We start from the raw sequence: 20667 nt of genomic DNA on the forward strand, positions 1-20667 counted from the left end.
CCCTGGTCCCCAGCCTGTCCCGGGACAAATGCAAAGGGCAGCAGGGCCAAGATGTGGCCGCACGGACCGCGCTGAGGCCCCTGGTTTTACTGCCGCTCCCAGGTCCTGGTTTTACTGCCTCCCCCGGCACCTCCCGGGGCACAGCAGGGCACGGAGGGTCTGCCTGGTGCTGGGCGGGTCGCAGGGCGCTGCCGCGGCTCACGCTGGCCCCGGGGCGAGGCACCTATGGCAAGGTGACCCGCGGTTTTATGGCCACTGGGAACCTGCCGCACAGGTGCCCCCAGCGATGTGGGCGATTGTGCAAGAGAGTCCTCACCGTGCCACCGCATCCGTGGCCTTCAGACGGCCCCGCTCCCCGCTGCTATCCCTGTGGCTCGAGGCTGCGCTGATGGAGACGATTTCTCAACCACGTGTCCAGGCATCCCGTGGTTTTCCCGGCTGACCAGCCCTGCCTGTTTGGCCCAGTCACCACGGCCCACCCACCCACTCATCCTGCATCCCCCCCAGAACCGGGGGGGTGGCATCTGCCGTGTCAGTGGGGTAAGGGACCAGCTGAGTTCCTGCTGCCCACAGGGGAGTGTTTGCTTTGGTCCACACAGCTGATACTGGATGTGTTACTGGCTTCCCCCTCTTTGCTGCTGTCAGTACCAATTGTGGCAGAACAGCCCTTGGCCAGGTATCTGTGAGAGTCCTTAAGAGGAAAGGGGTTTTGGGGAAGCCCTCCCCAGCAGGATTTACTAAAGACAGCTGCCTGAGAGCTACGGTTAATCCTCTATGCCCCTGGTGCTCACTTCTCCCCTTACCTCTTGAATATCAAGAGCCCTTCTTGAAAAATAGTCAGTATTGTCACACTGCTCACCAGAGGGAAGAATAAATATCCAGAGACACCTTGTCCTTCCCACGGAGAGCACTCTTGGAGCAGCAAACCCCAGGCTCTGGGGGCTAGCAGGACCCCCTGGTAGGGGGGCAGCACCTTTCCCTCTGCACGAGGGAGAGAGGCCAAGCCAAGGGCCAGGGCATGGTGGCCTGAAGCTCTGGTGTGGCTGGTAACTCACAGCACTGTCTCCCAACCCAGCTGCTCAGCCTTTCCACCAGCTACTGAGCAGAGCATCCCCCTGGGCAGCATCTCAGGGCTGCTCCAGGCAGCAGGGATGCCCCACAGCATGTGTGTGGTTCCGGCTGCCAGCCCAGGCCATCCCGGGCAGCTTGATTGTGCCACACGGATATGAAGGGGGAAAGAAGAGGGAGAAACCCCCTGCTCTGGTGGTTGGGGTTTGTGGTTTTTTTTTTACACACTGCAGAGAAGCTCGGGGATTTTGCAGCACAGAAGGCTGAGCTGTTCTCAGCCCGCACCGGGAGTACTCTCCCCCGCAGCGGGGGCTGCTCCCGAGGAATGCCGGGGCTCTGCGCTGCTGGGAGGCAGCGGTGGCCGTGCCGGAGCCGTGCTGCCGTGCCGGTCCCTCGCAGGGCTCCTCTCCTTGGCACCCTCCCGGCACAGCCCACACCAAAGGGGGTTTGCTCTCAGCTCTCGTTTGCCGCTGGCCCCAGTAAGGGGGTCCCACACACCCACCTGGGACACAGGCTGGGGGGGCTTCCCTGCCCTTCTCCTTCTTCCTGTGTAGGGGCACCACCAACTTTCTCCACGTGCTTCCATCTCCTCCAGCCCCTGCCCAGCCGCCGCGGGGGTGACACAGGCAATGAACCCCCACAGCTGGGATACCCATGGAGGACCACGGCCACGGGGATTCCCCAAACAGGTCAGGAACTCCCACCAGTGCACGGCCAGGAGTCCGACGGGCTCCCCCCTCGATCCTGTGAGCGCTGGGGGAGCGAGGCCGTCTCCGGACGGGCAGCAGTGCCTGGAAGGAGCCTGACACCCCGCAGGCTCCAGCCCAGCGCCGCGGGTGGGAGGAAGCTTCCCAGAAGACGGAGAGCTAAAAAAAGGCAAGGCTTGGAACAACCCAGGGCTGCCAGCTATTTATTCTAGCATGCCTGTATGCTGCAGAGCAGGAGAGAGATATTTTAAAGCTGCTGCAAGGAAGCTTCGTCTGTCTGCCTGGGTTTGTTGATCAAAAATCCAATTACCATCCCCGAGCCCTGCATCACCTTCAGCCAAGTTCTTCCTAAACACACTCCCCCAAGGCAGCCAGCTCCCTCATCAGAACCACACTGAAGCAGATGTTTGGAAAAAAGGCTTAAGCACCTATAGAACAGGAAGAGTTTGGGGAGCATCCCCATCTCACACTCAGTTTACTCCTATCCACCCCTAATGAGAAATTCCTAACCAGCTCTAGCATCCAGGGCTCACCCTTCTCCACTCAAACTCTCAGAAGTACTCACCCCTCTGGGCTTACAGATGTCACCTCCTACTATAAAAGCACACCCCAACCTCCTGTAAAAAAAAAAAAAAAAAAGCAACCACTGCAATCTGTGTTCTTGGATATGTATTTTTTACTGAAAAAATCATTCATAAATTAACAAATACAAAAATGTACAAACACATGGGTAAATAAATGTAATGACACAAAGGATTGCTTTGCTGAGAAGTGTGTGTGTGTTGTAAAACACTAATCTTCAGTGCAAAAACGTCCCCCCGGCACCTCTTAAAAACATAACAGTAAGCTCAAAAGCCATGATGATGGAAAAGCTACTTGAGAGTTTGAAGCCACTTCCGATGGTGAGCGGCCCGAAGTGCGCAGCCGTCGCTCAAACGGTACCTCCCTTAGAGAAGCAGAGCTTTACAGAGAATTAACTGTCAATAAATAGTTCTGCAAATAAAACCCACATGGCTCATTAAAAAAAAAAAAAAAAATCAAAATAATAAAAAAAAAAAAATCAGCATCGCCCAGGACCTGCCCTCCAGCAGGGCTGGTTGACGGCGCTGACGTGGAAGGGGCGAACGAGTGGCCTTGTTGAACTTCAGCTGCCAGAATATGTACAAGTTCTCCTTAATACGAGAATTTTTACACCATAACAGCACATGCGCTCGACAGTATGTTTTTAACAAGTTACATTTACTATACAGTATTTGACATAGCTGATAAGAGTAACAGTGCACATTTTTCAGGTAATCCACATTTTAGAAAGGGGAGGAAAAAAAAAACAAAAAACAAATCAACTCAACGTGATTAGAACGAAGGAACAACGAAGAGGATGCTGCTGGGGATGGACCCTTCTGTGCCAACCGCAGAATGCAGTTCTGAGCAGAGGTAACGGCTTTTGTTCCACACAAGGTGCGACGGGTGTCAGGGACATGGAAGGCTGAGGATCCCGACTAAGGTAGTTTAACACCTACTCACACACACATGCATGATTCCGGGGTAGTGAACTCGGACTAGTTGAAATACATTCCTTGTTTGAAGCACCATTAAACAAAGACAGATTTCTAGCAAGGTCTCAAGATGAAAGAAAAGAGGGGCAGGGCAACGCGGGTTCAGCATCCGGAAAGGGTCCACGTGAATTAAGAGATCGAGATCCCGAAGCAAAAGTCTTTATTGCTGTATGCGCCAGAAAAAGCAAATCCTCACCTCTGCCTATAAATAACCAGGCTGAATTCCCTCGGGAAGCAAGTTTAAAGCACATGTAAGTTCAAAGACTTTAAAACCTAAGTTACAAACTCATCAGCGCTTTTCAAGGGCAGGCTCGCTGTCCTCTCATGCCGGCCGATAAGATCTACACAAGAACTCGTGTTTTCTAAACTAACGTTTTCTGGATACAGGTTAGGAATGCCCTGGGCAGTCACACCCACCACAGATGCGTATGGGGATCATACGTCCACGGAACTGAGAAAACAATGTAAACCATGAGAAGTTAAGGAAACCGAAGGCAAACAACGCAATGAAAAGAGTTAAAGTACTTCAGAGGTCAAGTACCCACCCTTGTTGTGTGGAAATACAAACTCAAAACAACGCCCAATGTATTTACTTTTAAGTCAGAGAGGTCCAGTGAAAGTGGCTGTGTCAGTGCTGTGTAAGGGCTGGACTGTGTCCCTGGGGACAGGGCCTGGAGCTCAGTCTGCCCACGGTAGCTGTGGGGAAAGGGGGGATGGCATTGGATGGCTGGATGGGTTGTCAGACCAAGCTCTGGTTCCCAGTCCTCATGTTTTTATGTGTCCTTCATGTCTCTCCCTCTCACTGACCTGTGACCCTCTGCTCCACCAGCTGTGCCTATGCTACTGCCTGTGCACTGCCTGGTTCTGACAGCACCTCAGTGTGCTGCTGGATTTACACAATAAATACAGACTAAACCAACCTCCCACACCATTCTGACACACTGGGGGTGATGGCAGGATGCTGCTGTCTGGAGAGGGCTTGTGCAGCTGCTCCATGCCCAGGACAGCACATGGGCAGGGGCGGCCGGCCCGGGGACTGCACTCCCCCAGCACCATGGATGGGAGTCCTGAGCAACCAGGCTCATACTTGCCACGTGGGATACAGAGCAACAGGCAGGGGATTGTATTCCATATGGTTTTTGGATTCATTCGCACATCATCTTGTAAAAGCCACAGAAGAGGGAATTTTTTCATAAATATTCCCATTTCCTCACTCTCCCTGGAAAAAGCCACCCCTGTGGTGTCTGGAATGAGCAGTGACCCAGCTGTATTTCTAACCCACTGCACTGGAAGATTCAGGGCCCTGTCCCACAAACATTTCTGCATATGCACAGCTGGAATCATGCAAGCAGTCTCACTGGCTTAAAAGGGAACACCTTGCACAAGTACAGTGATGCACACACAAGTGTTTACAGAACTCAGGACTAAAATGGGTGACAGCATGTAAACCTCTAGCTTGGACTTGAGCCATAGGAGAAAAATAAAAAGGGGCAATTTACACAGCATATTTACACTTACACTTCTTTAAGAAGCGATTCTGTTGTATATACTTCAAGCAGGTCATTTAAAAAACCGCACAGACATAGAACGGCATCAGAAGTCGTTTGATCTCCCACCAGGGCAGTTGCCAACCAAATTGCTCCCGACGTTCACCGTCAAGAAGCCAGAGTCCCTCAGCTGAGCCGCTTCCCAGAGGAGAAAGCGCATCGGAGGCGAGTCCCAGTGCCAGAGATTGCTGGAGGAGGAATGTGGAGACGAGAGCAGCAGGTCGAACTGTTGTCCTGAAACCCAGAAAGCAAGTGGCAGAAAAAATTAAGAGACTGCTGAGCTCGCTGCCCGGGTGTCGGGCTGGATTGGTACAGCTAGGGCAATTTGTGCGTGCACTTTCAGCCTCATTCTCCAAAATACTGTGATCCTTCATTAGACAAAGTGTTGCTTGTCCTCGATAAACCTTGGAAAAGAAAGTCTAGCGTGGTGCTTTCTTGGTGAAGGGCAGAGCAAAGTTATTTTCTCCTCTTAATATTCGGGCACCAGAGCCAGCTCCGGTGTCAGGTTAACAGTGATGTTCTTATACAAGGCGTCATATGTGACGTTTGGAAAGTAGTTCAAGTTATTGAGGCCGTCCAGGGCTTGCCTTTCTTTTGACTTCCTCAGCAAGGCGTACCTGTGCAACGAGAACCAGAGGCCAGAGTCACTTCCACTTGTCCCACAGCACCCTGCAAACTCCTCCCAATGCTACCAGAACAGCCTTCAAAGAGCCTGTCCCAGCAGCAGCTACAAAACAACAAACTTCTGAGCCCTTAATAAAGGGAACCACCACATTTTAAATACTCAGTGTTGGTAAATATTGGAAAATGCCAGAAAAGTCCATCACTTGATGAAGGGCACTCAGCTACCAAAACTACCTGTGACTCCTGCCCGAAGCCTGCTCCCATTCCCAGGAGGCAGCTGAGCTCAGGCATCCTGCAGAGCCCTCACCAGCCACACCATCCCAGAGAAACACAGCTGATGGGTGACATGTCCTTTCCACTTTGTGTCCACTTTTAAGAAACTGGACACAAACAAGAGCAGAACTAATGGCTTTAGTCCGAGGGATGGGGGACGAGGAAGTAAAAGTAACAGACTGATGGTTTGGGGAAGGAAACTGCAGCTGGTGCACAAAACCAGCCTCAATCACATTTAGGGGTAGCATGATGAGATATAAGGGGTAAGAGTGGGTGCAGCTGTTGGCTCACCAGGTGAACTCTGCCCTGCCCATCTTTCCCTCCCACCACATGGACTCACAGCTCCTGCTGGCACAGAGCCTGGGCTCCTGGCTGGGGCCAGGAAGAGACCAGGGAAGTGTAAGGAACCAGAGCTCAATCCCACTGCACTGCCAGCCTGCTACACTCCAAGGGTTTGACTAAATATGGCTTTTTAAGCCAAAAAGCAACTTCTCTTTTTCAAGAGTGAAATGAGAGAAGCATCTCTGACTGGCATCCTGTCCAACACAGAAATGAAAAGCAGGGCTAAAGATGAGTCTCAAATGGAAACTCCCCTAAAAATGAGTCTTCTCCAAAAAAAGACCAGCAGACAACTGAAATCTCTGCCAGCAGCAGCCTGGAGCCCATCTGCAGAACAGAGCTCTCACACTGCTCATCCAGCAGATCCTCACCTACAAGTGTTTGTTAGCAGGTGTTACAAACACCTGCAGTTGTTTGTGAAAAAGGTATTTCTCTGGGTTTCTGTTGCACAGTTTTTAGAAGACTTAAATTCTACTGTGGTCTTCAGGCAAAAGCAGTCAGTCAAGCCTTGTACTCTCTAAAACAACCCTGGCTCCGGGACAAAGGGGTTGGAGCCCTCCTGAAGAGCTCCAGGGAGAATTTATCTTTTTGAGAAAAAAGACAAAATGGTCTCAACAGTACTTGGAGAAACACTGAAGCTTCTCTACATCTGGCCTTATCCACCCCTATTCCCCTGCAGATACAGGACAGGGCCCCAGCTTGCCATGCTGACAATCCCCTTTTGGATGGCATTCAGGCAGCCAAAGCCACAAAGCAAGGACCCCACAGGGATGTGGGGTATGAAATGTAGAGATGGAGGAATCCAGGCAATGCTCTGCTTTCATCTCCCTTGGTTAATTTCCTTCAGGAGTTCAGGCTGTTACTGCCTTCAAACAGCTGCAGGGAGCCTCCTACATGGTAAAGACTCTTTGTGAAGTGCTTTAGGATTCTTAAAAAAATTTACTTGCCTTCCTAGGAACTGCACTTCTCCTCGATGGTGGTGGGGAATTGATTTGTATTTCCCTGTGTCTCCTTCTGGTCGAGTCACCGAGTAGCCTGCATACTGCACTCTGCGTTAGAAAGGGGAAAAATACAATAAAATAAAATAAACAACAACAACAAAATCACCAGTTGTGTTTGCTGTGCTGGCAGCACCTCCAGGGCTGCACCATCAGTGCTCCTGGGGCTCTGGTGCAGCTCAGCCTTCCCACCCCCAGAGAAGCCTTGCAGACCCCCCACTCCAGCAGGGGCTCTGGGCAGTCACACAGCTCCCAGCACCTCGGGGCTCCTGCTCAGCCATGACCAGCCTGAGCTCAGCAGTGTGGGGTATGTGCACAGAACCAACCAGTTCCCAACCAGCACTTCTCTGCTTCCCACCCACTGCCTGTGCAGGCTGGAGCAGCCCCTGTTCCCACAGAGCCACCACGGCTGGGATGGCTCTTCCCCAGCCCAGGGACACAGGCACAGCAAGCCCAGCACCTGCGTCAAAGATGACAATTGTCCCCCCACAGCACGTGCCAGGCTCAGCTCACAGAGCCCCCACCAGAGCCCAGGGACACCGGCTGTGCCCAGCCCGTACCTGTTCCAGAGGTCATCATCTTCTCCTCCCCAGCCCCAGAAGGCATTAGGAAATCCATTGATCTTCTGGAACTGTTCGACAGTCAGGCCACTCACCCCCCCGAAGAACTCGTTGTATGGGAGCCTGAGCAGGAGGGAAGGGGTTAGTGCAGAGCCCACCAGCACCGCAGCTCTCCCGCCTGCCAAGGGGAAAGCCCAGGCCGTGCAGATGCTCTCTGCTATTCCCTCTCTTTCTCCCTCTGCACAAAGCCTGGGAACAAACCCAGATTCATCCTCTGCCTTTAAAAAAGATAAATAAAATCTAACACTGGCTCCTTAGCTGTTACAGTAGCAGGGAGGAAGAACACTGCTTACAGGTACATGTACTTATCCAGCTTGGCTGCGAAGTGCCTCGGCATCTGTCCACACCCGTAGTAGTTACGGTCATTTTCTGGTATGTGGTCCACGTCGTGAAAGATGAGGCAGTCCCAGTCCAAGTCCTTCATTGCTTCCCGAAAGCCAACGTTGAAGAGCATGGCACGGTTGAAGGGTTGGTTTCCAGCCTAGGAGGCAGAAAGTTCCTTCTCAAGGGGAGTCCCTACAGTTTGTGCATTCTGAGCTTTGTCTATAAAACCACAGAGGGCAACCAGCTCCCACATCCGCACCACAAAAGGAAGTGATGTATTGGAGCAGACTAGTGAGATCAAATCAACAGTGAAATATTCACTTTACAGTACAGGAGCTGAGGTCTTATTACTCAGACACTTGAAAAAAATCCCCAGTTTCGATCATTCTTTTTAAGCTAGAGCTAAATATGGAGGTATGTTTACTGGGTGGATGGAGCCAAACAGCTTAAGTGACAGCTTCATGTCCACGTCCAATGATAGTCATGTTTTACATTCACTGAAGTCTTCTAGACTTCAGTGAATGTAAAATAAGAAATGTCTAACTCTGGTCAGGCATTTCCATGCCTAGGGGATGCTCCCTGGAACTACTGCAGGGATACACAAAAACAACGCAGCACTGTCTAAACTGCAAATACCTGGTCCAAAGCTGCTTTAAAAAAATAACTCCCACAAAACAGAATTTTAAAAAAAAAAAAACAACAAACCAAATCACTGTATCTCTGTTTTTCAGATAAAACCAGACATTTCTGGGCACATCTCCTAGCTGTGCCACTTATAGGCTGAAACGGGACAACTCACATACTGCAACATGACCCCTAAACGTGCCAAAGGTTAAAAGATATGCTCTGGCAGGGAGACTCCTTGGGACACGGCGCAGAGCCACACTTGGAGCGCTGGCAGACACGTTCTTAGTGCAGCACGTCCCCAGTGGCTGCTGCCCCAACCACCCCAGGGTCACTCACTTGTTCCACCACGTAAAAGGCGAACTGTAAACGTTGCCGCTGCAGCATGGGAATAAGGTGTCTGAAGAGGACAGGAAGATGCTCATATCGATTGCGGAATGGGATTAGGATCGCCACCTGGTGAGGAGAGGACACGGCTCTTACTGCACTGCACCAGTGGCTCCCACTGCCGACCCCCGGGCTGGGGAGCAGCACTGGCTGGTGCGGGGTTATAGGAGGGGGAGCAGGACTAACCAAGGTGTCTCAGCTCTCCCATGTAGGGCTGAGCAGCGTGAAACCCTTTCAACTCCCACAGCATCAATTTCCTATTTGCTTTTTGAGGGATTGTTGCTTTGGAAAAATTCAACATCACCTCGAGTGAAAGGGAGACCTGCAGTGCCCCTTTGTCACCTCTGCCCAGCACTGGGGACAGCAGGAGTGGGGACACTAAAGCAGCCCTTGAGTTCACCATTTCTTCCCTGGGCGCTGCAGCCCCACATTTCAGAGCTCCTCAGATCATTCTTCTGAAGCTGCAGTACATCAGAGATGGTCCCATTAACTTCTTCCCAAGGCCTGCCCGGGGCTTCCTGTCCACCCCCCCCTCAGCAGGGACACGGGGCTGCCCAGCTCCCCGTTACCTTCCAGCGAGGCAGGCAGTCACTCGGCTTCCAGTGGCCTCCCAGCTTGATGGAAGGGTCTTTAGAGAAGAACTGGTGGATGTCCTCCATGGTGATCTCGCTCATATTTACATCGATGGGGCCCTCTGCAGAGCAGGAGAAGCAGAAGGGGGGTGAGGAACTGCTGAGGTCCTGGGGTGGCTCGGTGCACTTGAGGCAGCACTTTGCTGCATTGCTGCCCTCCATCCCCAGCACTCAGTGCAGGCAGCTGCTTCTCTTCCCCAGCACCAGCAAAAACAATCAGGAAATGATGCCTGATGGTAACACCTCCACCTCCTTGGCAGCTGGGCTCTGCTCAGCCTTTGTAGCCACTGTGCTATGCAGCTCCCTAGCAGAGACCCACACCAGCCCAGGTACCCCTCTACCTGTACAGGTTTCCAGTAGAGAAAACCACACATCTCAGCAGAGAGAGCATTTCCCTCCCTCTTTGGAAACATTTTCCCTCAAAAGCCTGATTTCCCACTGCAGGATGGCTTTGGTGGAAGCATTTCTCCCAGCTGCAGCTCCCTGCGGGGGGGTCCAGACTGTCTCCCACACCAGCCCTGGCACAGCTGTACCTGGCACAGCTCGGGGTTGGGACTGGCAGCACTGCTGAGGCACAAGGGAGCCACCCTGCCGCCACTGGCCCTGGAAAAGGGCTGGCAGAGCCTTTTCACCAGCTCCCAGCACACAATCCCTCTTTTGTTCATGTTTGCCAAGCAATAGGCTCCTGCTTCGGCAGGGAGAGGAGCCTCCAACACAGCAGGGATTAATTCCTGAGAGTGGGTAAACAATGATTTCCCAGGAGGGAACTGGGCTCCAAACAGCACTTCCATTCATCCCCAGGTGCCTGGCAGGGAAAGGTGCAACGCTGGTGAAACTGGGAATGCCACTACTTCAGGGGGAGCAGGATAGGGGCACAGGGCTGTCAGGATGCTACTCACTCATAGAAGGGAGCCTCTCGGGACAGGTGTTGTTGGGGAAGTAGGTAAAGTCTTCAGGAAGAAACGTTGTGGCTTGCAGAAAGGTGTCATTGTGGCTCAGATCAAGAGGATAATCTGGGGAATGGAAAAAAAAGAGAAAAGTTTATACTTGAGCTGTAGGTCTGCTATTTCCATCCACCTCCCCATGCCACTGTGAGCAGACTCCAAAGTCAGCCATGGCTGAGGATGTTCCCAATGGCACAGCTGTGTCCCTAGCACATGTGCTCTAGCCTTGCAGCCTAGCTGGGTGCTCATCCTCATCCTGGGACAAGTGGTTGCAGAAGCCTGGCTGCCTCAGACAGCACCACATCAAAGAAACTTTTGCACTTTCTGGCCAAAGGAAGAATTTTGAGCACCACCTTTAGATATCACAAACAGTTCAAAGCAAAGGAGTACGTGGCTCTTGGAAGTCAAAGCTACCTTGTACCTTGTCCCTGAAGGACCATGGCACAAAGAGAGGGGTCCTCCAGCAAGTGTGCTCCTTTCCCAAAAAGCTGAGAGGGGGAAGTCCACAGGCAGGACGCAATGCCAACTAGGACTGTCAGTGCAGTATCCTATACAGGGAAATCCTGTCTGGAATCCTCCTCAAAGAATCAATACAAACTATCATGTTACACACAGAGTTTCCTCTGCTTCACACTGTGCAGGAGCAGAGGAGGCCCTGTGCCCCAGCAGCCACAGCAGTGCCCAGCATGTTTCTCCAGCCTCCCCATTGCCTGCATCCTTTGACCTCCTGGGCAATGCCCCTCCAGCCTCAAATAAGCAGTACCCAAACTATCTTGAGACTCAAGATGGACTGTAAACACAACCTGAGGGCTTTTCAAGTACAATAGATATTACTTTGGATGCTTGATACTGCTGTAAATTTCCATAAGCAATTTTCCCCTTAAACTCCCATCACCAGAGCACACTCTCAGTACTCAGCCCAACTGATACTACACGTTGTAGCTCAACTCCCCTGTTTTGCACTAAGGGCTGCCTTTTTTGCTTGTGGAAGCATAGAAGTGACCACTCTTTGTCTCACCAAACAGGAAACCTATTACTGCATCTATTAGGAAATGCTGGAAAATTTGTAACTTACTTCCTCAAAAAAAGAGGAAAAAACAACCAAGAGCAAAGAATAAATGCAGATGGATGGGAACAAGCACACTGTGCTTGCAGCAAACCACCCTGCGCTTGGTTACCTTGCCATTCAGGGGAGAATATCACATTTTTAAGGAACCTGCCCAGAAATCAAAGCCCCAGGTCCCAGGAGGACACACACAAGACAGCACTGCACAAAGAACTGCTCCCTGCAGCCCCTCGCTGGGGTATGAGTGATGTGTGGACAGGCTGTGACTCAGAAATCAGCGGCAGCCACCTCCTTCCCAGAGCTCCCATGTGGCTGGAGCAGGGACAATCAGAGGGGCCACAGGGCCTTCCACTGCCCAAATTGTTTTGTGACCTGTGTCAGCTCATCCCAGCAGCAGCACCCCTCTCCCTGGATGTGCAGGGTACCCTGCCCACTGCTGCCTGCAGGGTAGGATGGGGCAGAAGCAACCAAGAGCTGCTAGGATGGTCAAGGCTTTTGCTGGGTCCCTCCCTGCAGCTGTACTGGGCAGGTTTCCTCTCCCAGCTGTCACACTGCCTCACTGCCCATGGCAGTGTGGGGACAGTACACTAAACAGGCAATGCCACCCACCCAGATCCCACTGAGGCACCAAAAACACTCAGGGAGGGAAGATTCTGATCCCAGTGTTAATGTAACCCTTGTGGCCACAGCACCAAGTGACTTCCAGATGTCACTGCCATCCATCCTGAGTCTGCCCGACCTGCCTGCCAGGGAAGGTTGCCAAGGACAGTGCATAGTGCTTGTCTGTGAAACCATCCTCGTGGCCAGAGCTCTCAGGCCAGGAGGGGTATCAACACGTGCCTCTGCAGCTGGGACAGACGGGTATGAGGTTCAAGCAAAACCTGGTATTTCAGAAGCAGCAGCAGCAGCACTGGTATCACTGGCACTAAAAGGGTAGGTAACCAGTTCTCTGCCTGCTGAAGGAGCACACAGCAGCCTTTTGGAGAACTCAGAGCCCCATGGACGAGGGCTGCAGCGAGATGAAGGCTCCCCTCACAGTAAGCAGCAGAGATGGAGTGTCCAACCCTCATCCCTTCAGGGGATCAGCTACTCCCTCACCCTGCCTCTGCTTTACTTGATGTTTCCACTCTTAAAAATAGCCCAGGCTGGCTGCCCTGGCTGACCTCGTCAGGGAGAGGAGGTGACCCGGGGTGTCCATCTCCTGCATAAGTCAACAATTCCCCTCCCGTGCCCATCCCTAGTCAGGGCACAGTTGAACTGGTGACCACACCATGAGCTCCTCAGCAGGCTGGGCAGCAGGGACACGGCCAGGAAATAATCCTGCCTTGTAAAACTCTGTCAGCCTCTGCTGCTGAACCCTCACAGGGGAGGAGCAGAGCTGAGCTCCCCCACCCTCTGCCACAGCCTGATGGCAACAGCACCAGTGTGGGACAGGGGTGACAGGCCAGCAGGGAAGGTGTCACCAGCCCGGCAGCAACGCCTCACCCTGGCTTACACACAGCCACGAGCATTTATGCTTCACTGTACCACATTTACACCACAACTTGTAACCCTGTTTATACATATCTGGATGATGAACAGGCTGTGCCTCCGCTCCCTGCATCCTGCCCAAAGTTCAATATATTATTTGTGGCAGATCTCCAGCCAAGTCATCTCAGTTCATCCTTGCATGGGAAGAGTGAAGCTTATGAGCACAGGCTCTTCCACGTGCACGGAGCCAGAGCTCTGCGCAGGCGCACGCCTGGGAAGGAATTTTTTAAATATGAAACCTGATCCTTGCACTGAATTTGAAAGTGTTTGCCCTCAGACTGCTTGAAGCTACAAGCTGAATTCCTGGAAAGCGAAAAGGTTTTCAGTTCAAATCCCATCATTTCAGATTTTCACCCCTTATACAAGTTACAAGAATTTGAATTTTTTATATATACGGAAATAAACATAATTTATATATCTAGCGTATATATACATAGTATTCATATATATATTAGGTATTTTTATGTTACATACCTATTTTTAGATATATAAAAATAAAAGAGGCAGACAATTAATCCAAGTTCCCACCCTGCATTTACCAGCATAAATTAATTCCTTCGACTTCAATTTTCAATGGAAACGGAACCTTTGACCAAAATCACAACCGTTCAAGAAATACCTGAGTCATTCACGCTGCTGTTCCTCTTGGCATAGGCACTGCGGACCACCTGCTCGTACACCTGAGCTCCTATAGTTCGCATGTTTTCACGGATCATAATGCCCTGGGCTTGCATCATGAAGAGGTAGGTGTTCACTGCAAGGGAGGAAAAATAAAGGAATATTTCCATCGGCATCAGCTTTTGTAGGAAAGAGAAATCAGCATCTTTTGGAACCAATCCCAGCCTTCTGTTTGGTTTCAGTTCCTTCCTGCCAGGAGGATCCTTGGGTTGCACATGCCTTGGTTGCCCGACGGGAGCTGGGAAGGGCATGGAGTCAGGAAGCGGAGGCGTAAGGCACGTTTGGAAACCCGGCTGGTTAACAAGGGAACGTACCCAGCCAGACCTGACAACCAGGCTGTAACACAGCACTGCAGCTTAAACAACAGCACCTTTTGCTCCTTAATTAGGGAGGCTTAATTAGGAAATATCATTATAACAGGAAACCAAGCTGCGTGCCTGGAGAAGGGCAGTCGTTCCCAGGCTGCAGCACCCAGGGCTGACACTTGCTTGTCAGAGATACCCCAAAAGGCACCACAAAGAGTATCCCTGCACCAGGCTCCGAGCCCCTGGCACACCACACACCCTGGGGCAGGCAGCAGCACAAGCCCTGGGTCCCCAGGGCAGCCCCCAGCCAGGTTTCTTCCCCCTCTTCTTTCCTGCTGACCCCGTGCCCTGGCACAGCTCAGGCTGAGCCTGCTTAGGTTTCAGTTTAAGCTGACACCCTGCTGGCAGGGCCAGGCCCCAAAGCAAACAGCAGCAGGCACAGCCCTGCGTCACCAGCAGCTCCCATGGGGACGGCAGGATGGCCACCCACAGGGACAGCAGGATGGCCACCATGCATGCCACAGCACCCCTCAGCAGCATCACTGTGCCAGCCACAGCCCCTCGGTGAGGTTTTAGGGTTAACAATAAAATGGGGAGGAAAAAAAGAAAAATCTTGATTTGCACATAGGGAGGAGGGGCAACCTGGAAGGGCAATTCTGCACTAGTAATTTAAAAAAAACAGGTCAAAAGATACCACAGGAGGGATGACGAGGGCACTGGGCCGAGGAAACAACAGAGACCCTGCTCAGAGGAGGGCAGTGGCTGATGTAATGTCACCAGGAAACATCCATAACAGACAGGTCACTTCTACAGCAGGCATATCACAGCCTGGAACTGGTGCCAGTGCCAGGAATGCACAGTCACAGCTGGAGTCCCCGGGAACACAGATTAGATACGGCACCACAGGAGGCAGCACCGCCACCACAGAGTGAGGGTCCCCCACCCTGCCCAAGGGGACACACACTGCTGGACCTGCTCTCCCCTTCTGCACCCATCTGGCAGCTCTGGAAGGGGTGTCCAGATGTATCTCCCAATCCCAACTGTATTTTGGTTTTGCACAGTAAAGTATTTGAAAGGGGGACAGAGCCCCATGCCACACCCAGCTGCTGCCCATGCCCAGCCTGTCTTTGAGCCATGGGGAATCACCAGATATTCAGCAAGAAGGGGGTCAGCTGCATGAAGTGCTTGACAACTGTCTTTAAATATGATTTTAAATGTCCATGTCCAGCCCTTCACAGTGGGGCCAGCGATGGCACCTTAAGCCAGCAGTTACAGCAGCAAGGAGCAGGAAATGCCTCAGCCAAAGCTGCACCCAAAACCTCTCTGCTCACCCACCTGTTCTGGGGGCAGCTCTGCAACCCAGAGTGAACGCTGGGTCAGCTGGTGACAGCTATGACATCAACTTGTGCTCTGGTGCAGTTCCCTGTTTCAATGACAGCAAGAGGTACAGAGTGCTGCTCCTGCTCAGAACAACAGGGAATTTGCTCCAGCAGATGCCCAGTGATAAGGCTCAAGGAGAAACTGGCATTTTGATGTGGCACCACAGGCCAGAAACAAACATAGCTGATATTCCCCATGCAAAGCCTTACATCCAGTCCCAAATCCTTCACAAGCTCGCACTCATCTCCAGCTCAGAGCTCATCACAAAAACATCACCTCCCAGCACCAGCAGCCCAAAAACCAGGGTGCTAGTCAAGAGCCAGGCACAGCTTCTCTCCTTTGCACAGAGCAAAGGGTGGCTGAAGCCACTCAACTGAGATGCTTTATCAGGTTCAGGTTGCTGCTAAGGGAAGGGGGGCAGCAATCCTGCACCTTCTGCCTCGTGCAGAGCTGGAGTCAGCGGCAAGGCACAACTCGCTGATGCTGATCAAGTAATTTCACTTTTTACTTCATTATGCTTCAACTTGCTGGGTAGAGCAGAACCAGGTTTGGTGAAGCATGAAAGAACAAGAGAGACAAATCAGCATCCAATCCCTGGTTAATTTGAGGAAGAGGGAGGTTTGTCGGGTGCAGTGAAAGCGCCGTTTGTTCCCCTCCACGCCGGGCAGACGGAGCAGGGCCTTGCCACAGCCACATGACACGGCTCACTGGGTTGGGCTGCTCTGAGCTGCAGCAGGAATCCTGAGCAGGCTGTCACAGCAGCCACCATCCCAGGGGAGCATGGGCATGAACAACACCGGCTTTGTGTCAGGCAGCAGTTGCCTTTTCACATGTGAACCCCTTTAAGCAGGTGATTAAGGAGGTAACCGGACAGGGATGAGCTGTGCCATCAACATGCCACAAACCCAAGAGCCCCCCATAACCCCACCAGCCAGAGCTCCTTCTCCTACCCCTGAAACAAACTGGCTGCACAAGATAAGCTTCACAAACACCATGTTTATCGAGAACATGCAATTCATTCAGGTCAGAAAATCGGATTTAAAACACATTATTGCAAACATTTCACTCCCCGTGTGCACGTGGAGCTTAGATCAGCTCCACGGGGCTGCCATGTCCAGGGCTGGGTCTGCACCAACATTTGGGAATTCCTGTATGGAGCTCAAACCTCACCCCTCCTCTATTTACTGCACTTCTAATGAGCAAATTGGCCATGTTTTAAATTTACTAAGGCTGACCTGGTTGACCCTAGAGAGCCCTGGGCCGCTGTACCAAGAGCCATTTCCCAGAGCCACCACCAGCAGGGATGGAGATGCTGATCACCCCTGAGCATCGGCTCCTGCAGACACAGGCTTGCAATGCACTGGGCCTGGACTGTGGCTCAGGCAGAAAGCTGTGTTGTGAGATACTGCTAATCTAATCACACAGGATGATCTCCAAAATTACACTGGCCTTCTGCCTTTCTTCCCTTTGAGCATGCAGCACTTCAGAGCACGTACACAGAGCGATAACAGCCCAGCTACAGCCACGGGACAAGGACAGGAGAGTGATGGGAGAGGTGAGATGGCCCTTTGACTATCAATTTCCAGCAGACCCTCACTGCCCACACAGAAAATGAGCAAAACTTAAGAATCCATTTGCCCAAATGACTGCCTTGAGATTATTCTTGTCGACTCATTAAAGGACAAATCAACTCCACTGTGATTTAAACACATGGAAACCACAACAGCTTGTCAGCAACTACAGCAGAGGCACACAGCTGCACCCCAGGGCTATGGACCACTTGCAATGCTGCACCCCAGCTCCCCTGCTCACAAGCAACAGGGAGGGCAAGTGCTCACCCCAAGCCAGGAGTGGATGCAACAACTTCAGCCTGGGAGGTTAAGTCCAATTATATAAATGAGTGCTGAAATCTTCCTGTAATCATTTCTCTGTTAGTATTTTCGGAGCACTTCTAATCAAGAAACAGCTGACTCTCTCATGGAAAATTAGTTTTGTCATGATGATATGTACTAGAAGAGGCAACAGAGTAATTTGCAGCTTGGGAGTTGATTTGGAAGAGGACTGAGTGTGATCCATGCCGGCTACAGACACAGGAAAGGGACAGTCCTGACACATCTCGCTCCTGACCCTGACACGCTTCCGTCACCTGCGGAAAGGACCTTCCTCCAGCAGCCCCTGGCAGGGGGGATGGCAGGGTATCCTGAGCCCCATGCTGGGAGGGACAGTCACTGGGGCTGGGGTCAGGAAGAGGGGCCGGGTGGCTCACAGCAGCCCTGCATGCCTGCAGCAGTATCAGCACCCAGCACGGCAGCCAGGCTTTCCTGAGGAAGGAGCAGGTCTTCCTCTGCTTTGAGATTTACAGCTTTCTGTCACATTCAGCAGTTTTCCTGGTTCATTAGTCCACCCACGCTGCAGAAGCACAGAGGGGCTGTTTGAGTTTATCGTGGTCTCACAGCCATGTGCAGCCTTCTCCCGCTGGCAGCCAGAGCCCAGTCCCAGCAAGGGCAACCCCTGCCAGCCCCCAGAGCCCCCATTTCAACCAACACAGTCACAAAACAGTGCCCAGCTAGAGAAACTGTCCCTGAACACTCAGCCAGACTCTCGGAGTGGGCATGACAAGCCAGCAGAGCTTGTAGGACACCTCATGTGGGAGGTGTGGCACAGACTCGGGAGGGGCGATGGTCCCGCAGGCAGCAGGGATGGGTGCCCAGGTCACCCCAGCACCCTGCCAGGGCGGGGAGATCCTGCCCACTGCAGACACCTCCCGCGGGGCCCAGAGACTGTGAAACCAGCAGAGTCATGTCTACGTTAAGCCTTTTGCTAAGCTCTCCCAGCAGATCCCCAGCATCAATCCAGCTCCATTAGCATTAGCAATACAAAGGGGTTTAATCAAACTAAGCCTCTAAGGCACAGATAGACAGTTAGGATAGTCTTAACTCATAAATAACCCAACTAGGAATGTAGCAGCATCCCAGTGCTAATACACCCTGAGACCTCTGTCTCTATTAGCTTTCCAGTGGCACCGTATTCCCCAGATGTGCCGAGTGCCAGAACAATTAAATAAGAGGTTCCTATTAGTTTTAGAGAATTTAATATTAATGCCATCACTGTTACTTAGCCCTTCGCCTCTAAATAGCACAGGAAGGAATAATTTGATACATTAAATGGTTTAAGAATTAACAGTGCAGCAGCAGCATTGAGCTGGTAATTACAAACCACTTGTGCCCAAAATTGGCAAGCTGGCAGCCTGCACGTGCACGGAGCAAATGGGAAGATGGGAGGCTGCAGTGACACTCGGTCAAAACCTCAATATGGGGAATTTGCATCTAAACTGTCTTAGAGAAAAGTGACCCTCAGCAAGGGGAGGAGAGTCCATATAATTCTAATAGAGCCTAAATTTTATTGTACACATTTAGGGTGGCAACTTTCATTTGCAATCCCCACAGCTGGCTGAGCTAAGGTTTGTGCCACTCACTTTGAAGAGCACTGCACTGATTTTGGGATATCCAGCAAGAGGAGCATGACATGCTCTGCCATACATGGGAAAACTCAGACAGCCAAGGGAACTCACGTAGCATCTACAGAATCAAAGCACCCATGGAAGGAGCTCTGCACCCTGACAGCAGGCAGGGCTGGTGGTGGGATTGAGCCCCACGTCACCCAGGCACAGTCACACCCACGGGGACAGTGGGCAGCCCAGCTCCATGCAGGTGAGAAACCCAGGACAGTTTACCAGCAATAACACCAAGGATGGCTGCAGGATCACACAGGGCTTTGCAAATCCCAAGAGCAGCTGAACTCCTGGGCTCTGCTGCAATTCCTTTTTCAAGGAAGGGCGTAGTGACACATGTAGGCTGGAGCACAGACCATAACAAGCATTTGCCCAAGTTAAATATTACCCTTCCTTGAGAGATTCAGGCTCTCCTACTTTAATTGTCGTTCAGGAGATGCGATTGCACATGACTGCATCTCCTGTTTGCTCTCCGGCCCTCTTTCACAGCCATGGGCAGCTCTCCCCATCTCCAGCCAGCCTGCCCTCCCCATCCCGCTCCCTTCGCCAGGGTCAGCTCAAACCCTTCGAAGGAGAAGCAGAACATCAGCTGCCAGCAGATTTCTGTGCACGCAGAGCACAAACACGCAGCACTCGCTAGGCACTTGTGGGCACCGAGCAGCGAAATGCGCAATCAAAGGCTCTTCAGCAGCAGTGACACGGACACCGACCTCCGGGCTGGCAGCACCGGCTGCTGCTGCCACAGCAAACATTTACACTTCCAAACATTTACAGTTCGGTGCTTGTTCCTTTGGTTCATTAGGAGACAAAGCAGTGGGAATTCCTGCATCCTGGACACCATCGCAAAAGCGTCAGGAATCCCGATGCCTGAGCCCAGTGCTCATGTAGGAGCAGGATGAACAAACAGAGGGAGAGCTTCGCTCAAGAAAAATAATAAAAAAGAATTAAGTGAATGCTTGGGCAAGCAAGGGAGAGGCAGATACTCCCCAGCGCTGTCCTTGAAGCAGGAGGGCAGGGAAGGACATGGGTTGCTTGGGACAGCTCCTCATCTCTCAGGCCGTGGGAATTGGCACGGCTGCAGCAGAGGAAGGAAATCCTCTACTGCAGGCAGCCCCCACCACCAACCTGGGCATCCTACTCAAACAGGCAGTCGTAGGACATGCAGGAAAAAGGGGACACATGGGGTGGTACTGCCCAGGAAAGGAGTTTTCACCAGCTGAAGCAATCTAGAATACAGCCAGACCAGAGAACAGGAGGCAGGTGGGATTTGGATTTAAAATTTCTATATACATCACACACCAGGTAACTAGATTTCAAAATCACTGATTTGTTAGTTTTCCAAATTAGGAGATTAACTATACCCATTGGAGATTATGAAATGGTCAAGATAAAAACAACTTAAGAGGCATGGATTTACTGACTCAGTTCACACACTGCAAACTGCACTATCTGGAGTTTTAACGCCCCGACTTTCATAGAGAAAAAGAGAACAGGTTCTGTTGTTTAGGCTATTCCCCCCCCCCAAAAAAAAAAAAACAAAGACCTGATTTTTCA

General features: G+C 51.8%; 1 protein-coding gene across 1 annotated transcript; it reads right to left on the reverse strand.

Annotated features, from left to right (window-relative positions):
* Nucleotides 1-2436: 2436 nt before the first annotated feature.
* B4GALT5 (beta-1,4-galactosyltransferase 5) lies at nucleotides 2437-13988 on the reverse strand. Its single transcript, XM_029960376.1, has 8 exons — nucleotides 13859-13988; nucleotides 10599-10712; nucleotides 9637-9761; nucleotides 9020-9136; nucleotides 8026-8213; nucleotides 7673-7795; nucleotides 7062-7163; nucleotides 2437-5495 (listed from the first exon to the last, which is right to left on the reverse strand). Exons 1-8 carry the CDS (start codon nucleotides 13974-13976, stop codon nucleotides 5348-5350), a joined length of 1035 nt encoding a protein of 344 aa, XP_029816236.1. The 5' UTR covers nucleotides 13977-13988; the 3' UTR covers nucleotides 2437-5347.
* Nucleotides 13989-20667: the final 6679 nt, after the last annotated feature.

Source organism: Manacus vitellinus, unplaced genomic scaffold (genome assembly GCF_001715985.3).
Source record: "Manacus vitellinus isolate BGI_N305 unplaced genomic scaffold, ASM171598v3 scaffold_26_pilon, whole genome shotgun sequence".
NCBI lineage: Eukaryota > Metazoa > Chordata > Aves > Passeriformes > Pipridae > Manacus > Manacus vitellinus.

Bases quoted from the DNA above. Each gene is read 5' to 3' on its own strand.
- B4GALT5 (XM_029960376.1), bottom strand. From the start codon at position 13,976: ATGATGCAAGCCCAGGGCATTATGATCCGTGAAAACATGCGAACTATA. The intron at 9,762-10,598 runs GTGAGTAGCATC...CCTGCTCTGCAG, and splicing joins CGAGAGGCTCCCTTCTATGA to AGGGCCCCATCGATGTAAAT. The intron at 7,164-7,672 runs GTACGGGCTGGG...TTTCTAACGCAG, and splicing joins GATGATGACCTCTGGAACAG to AGTGCAGTATGCAGGCTACT.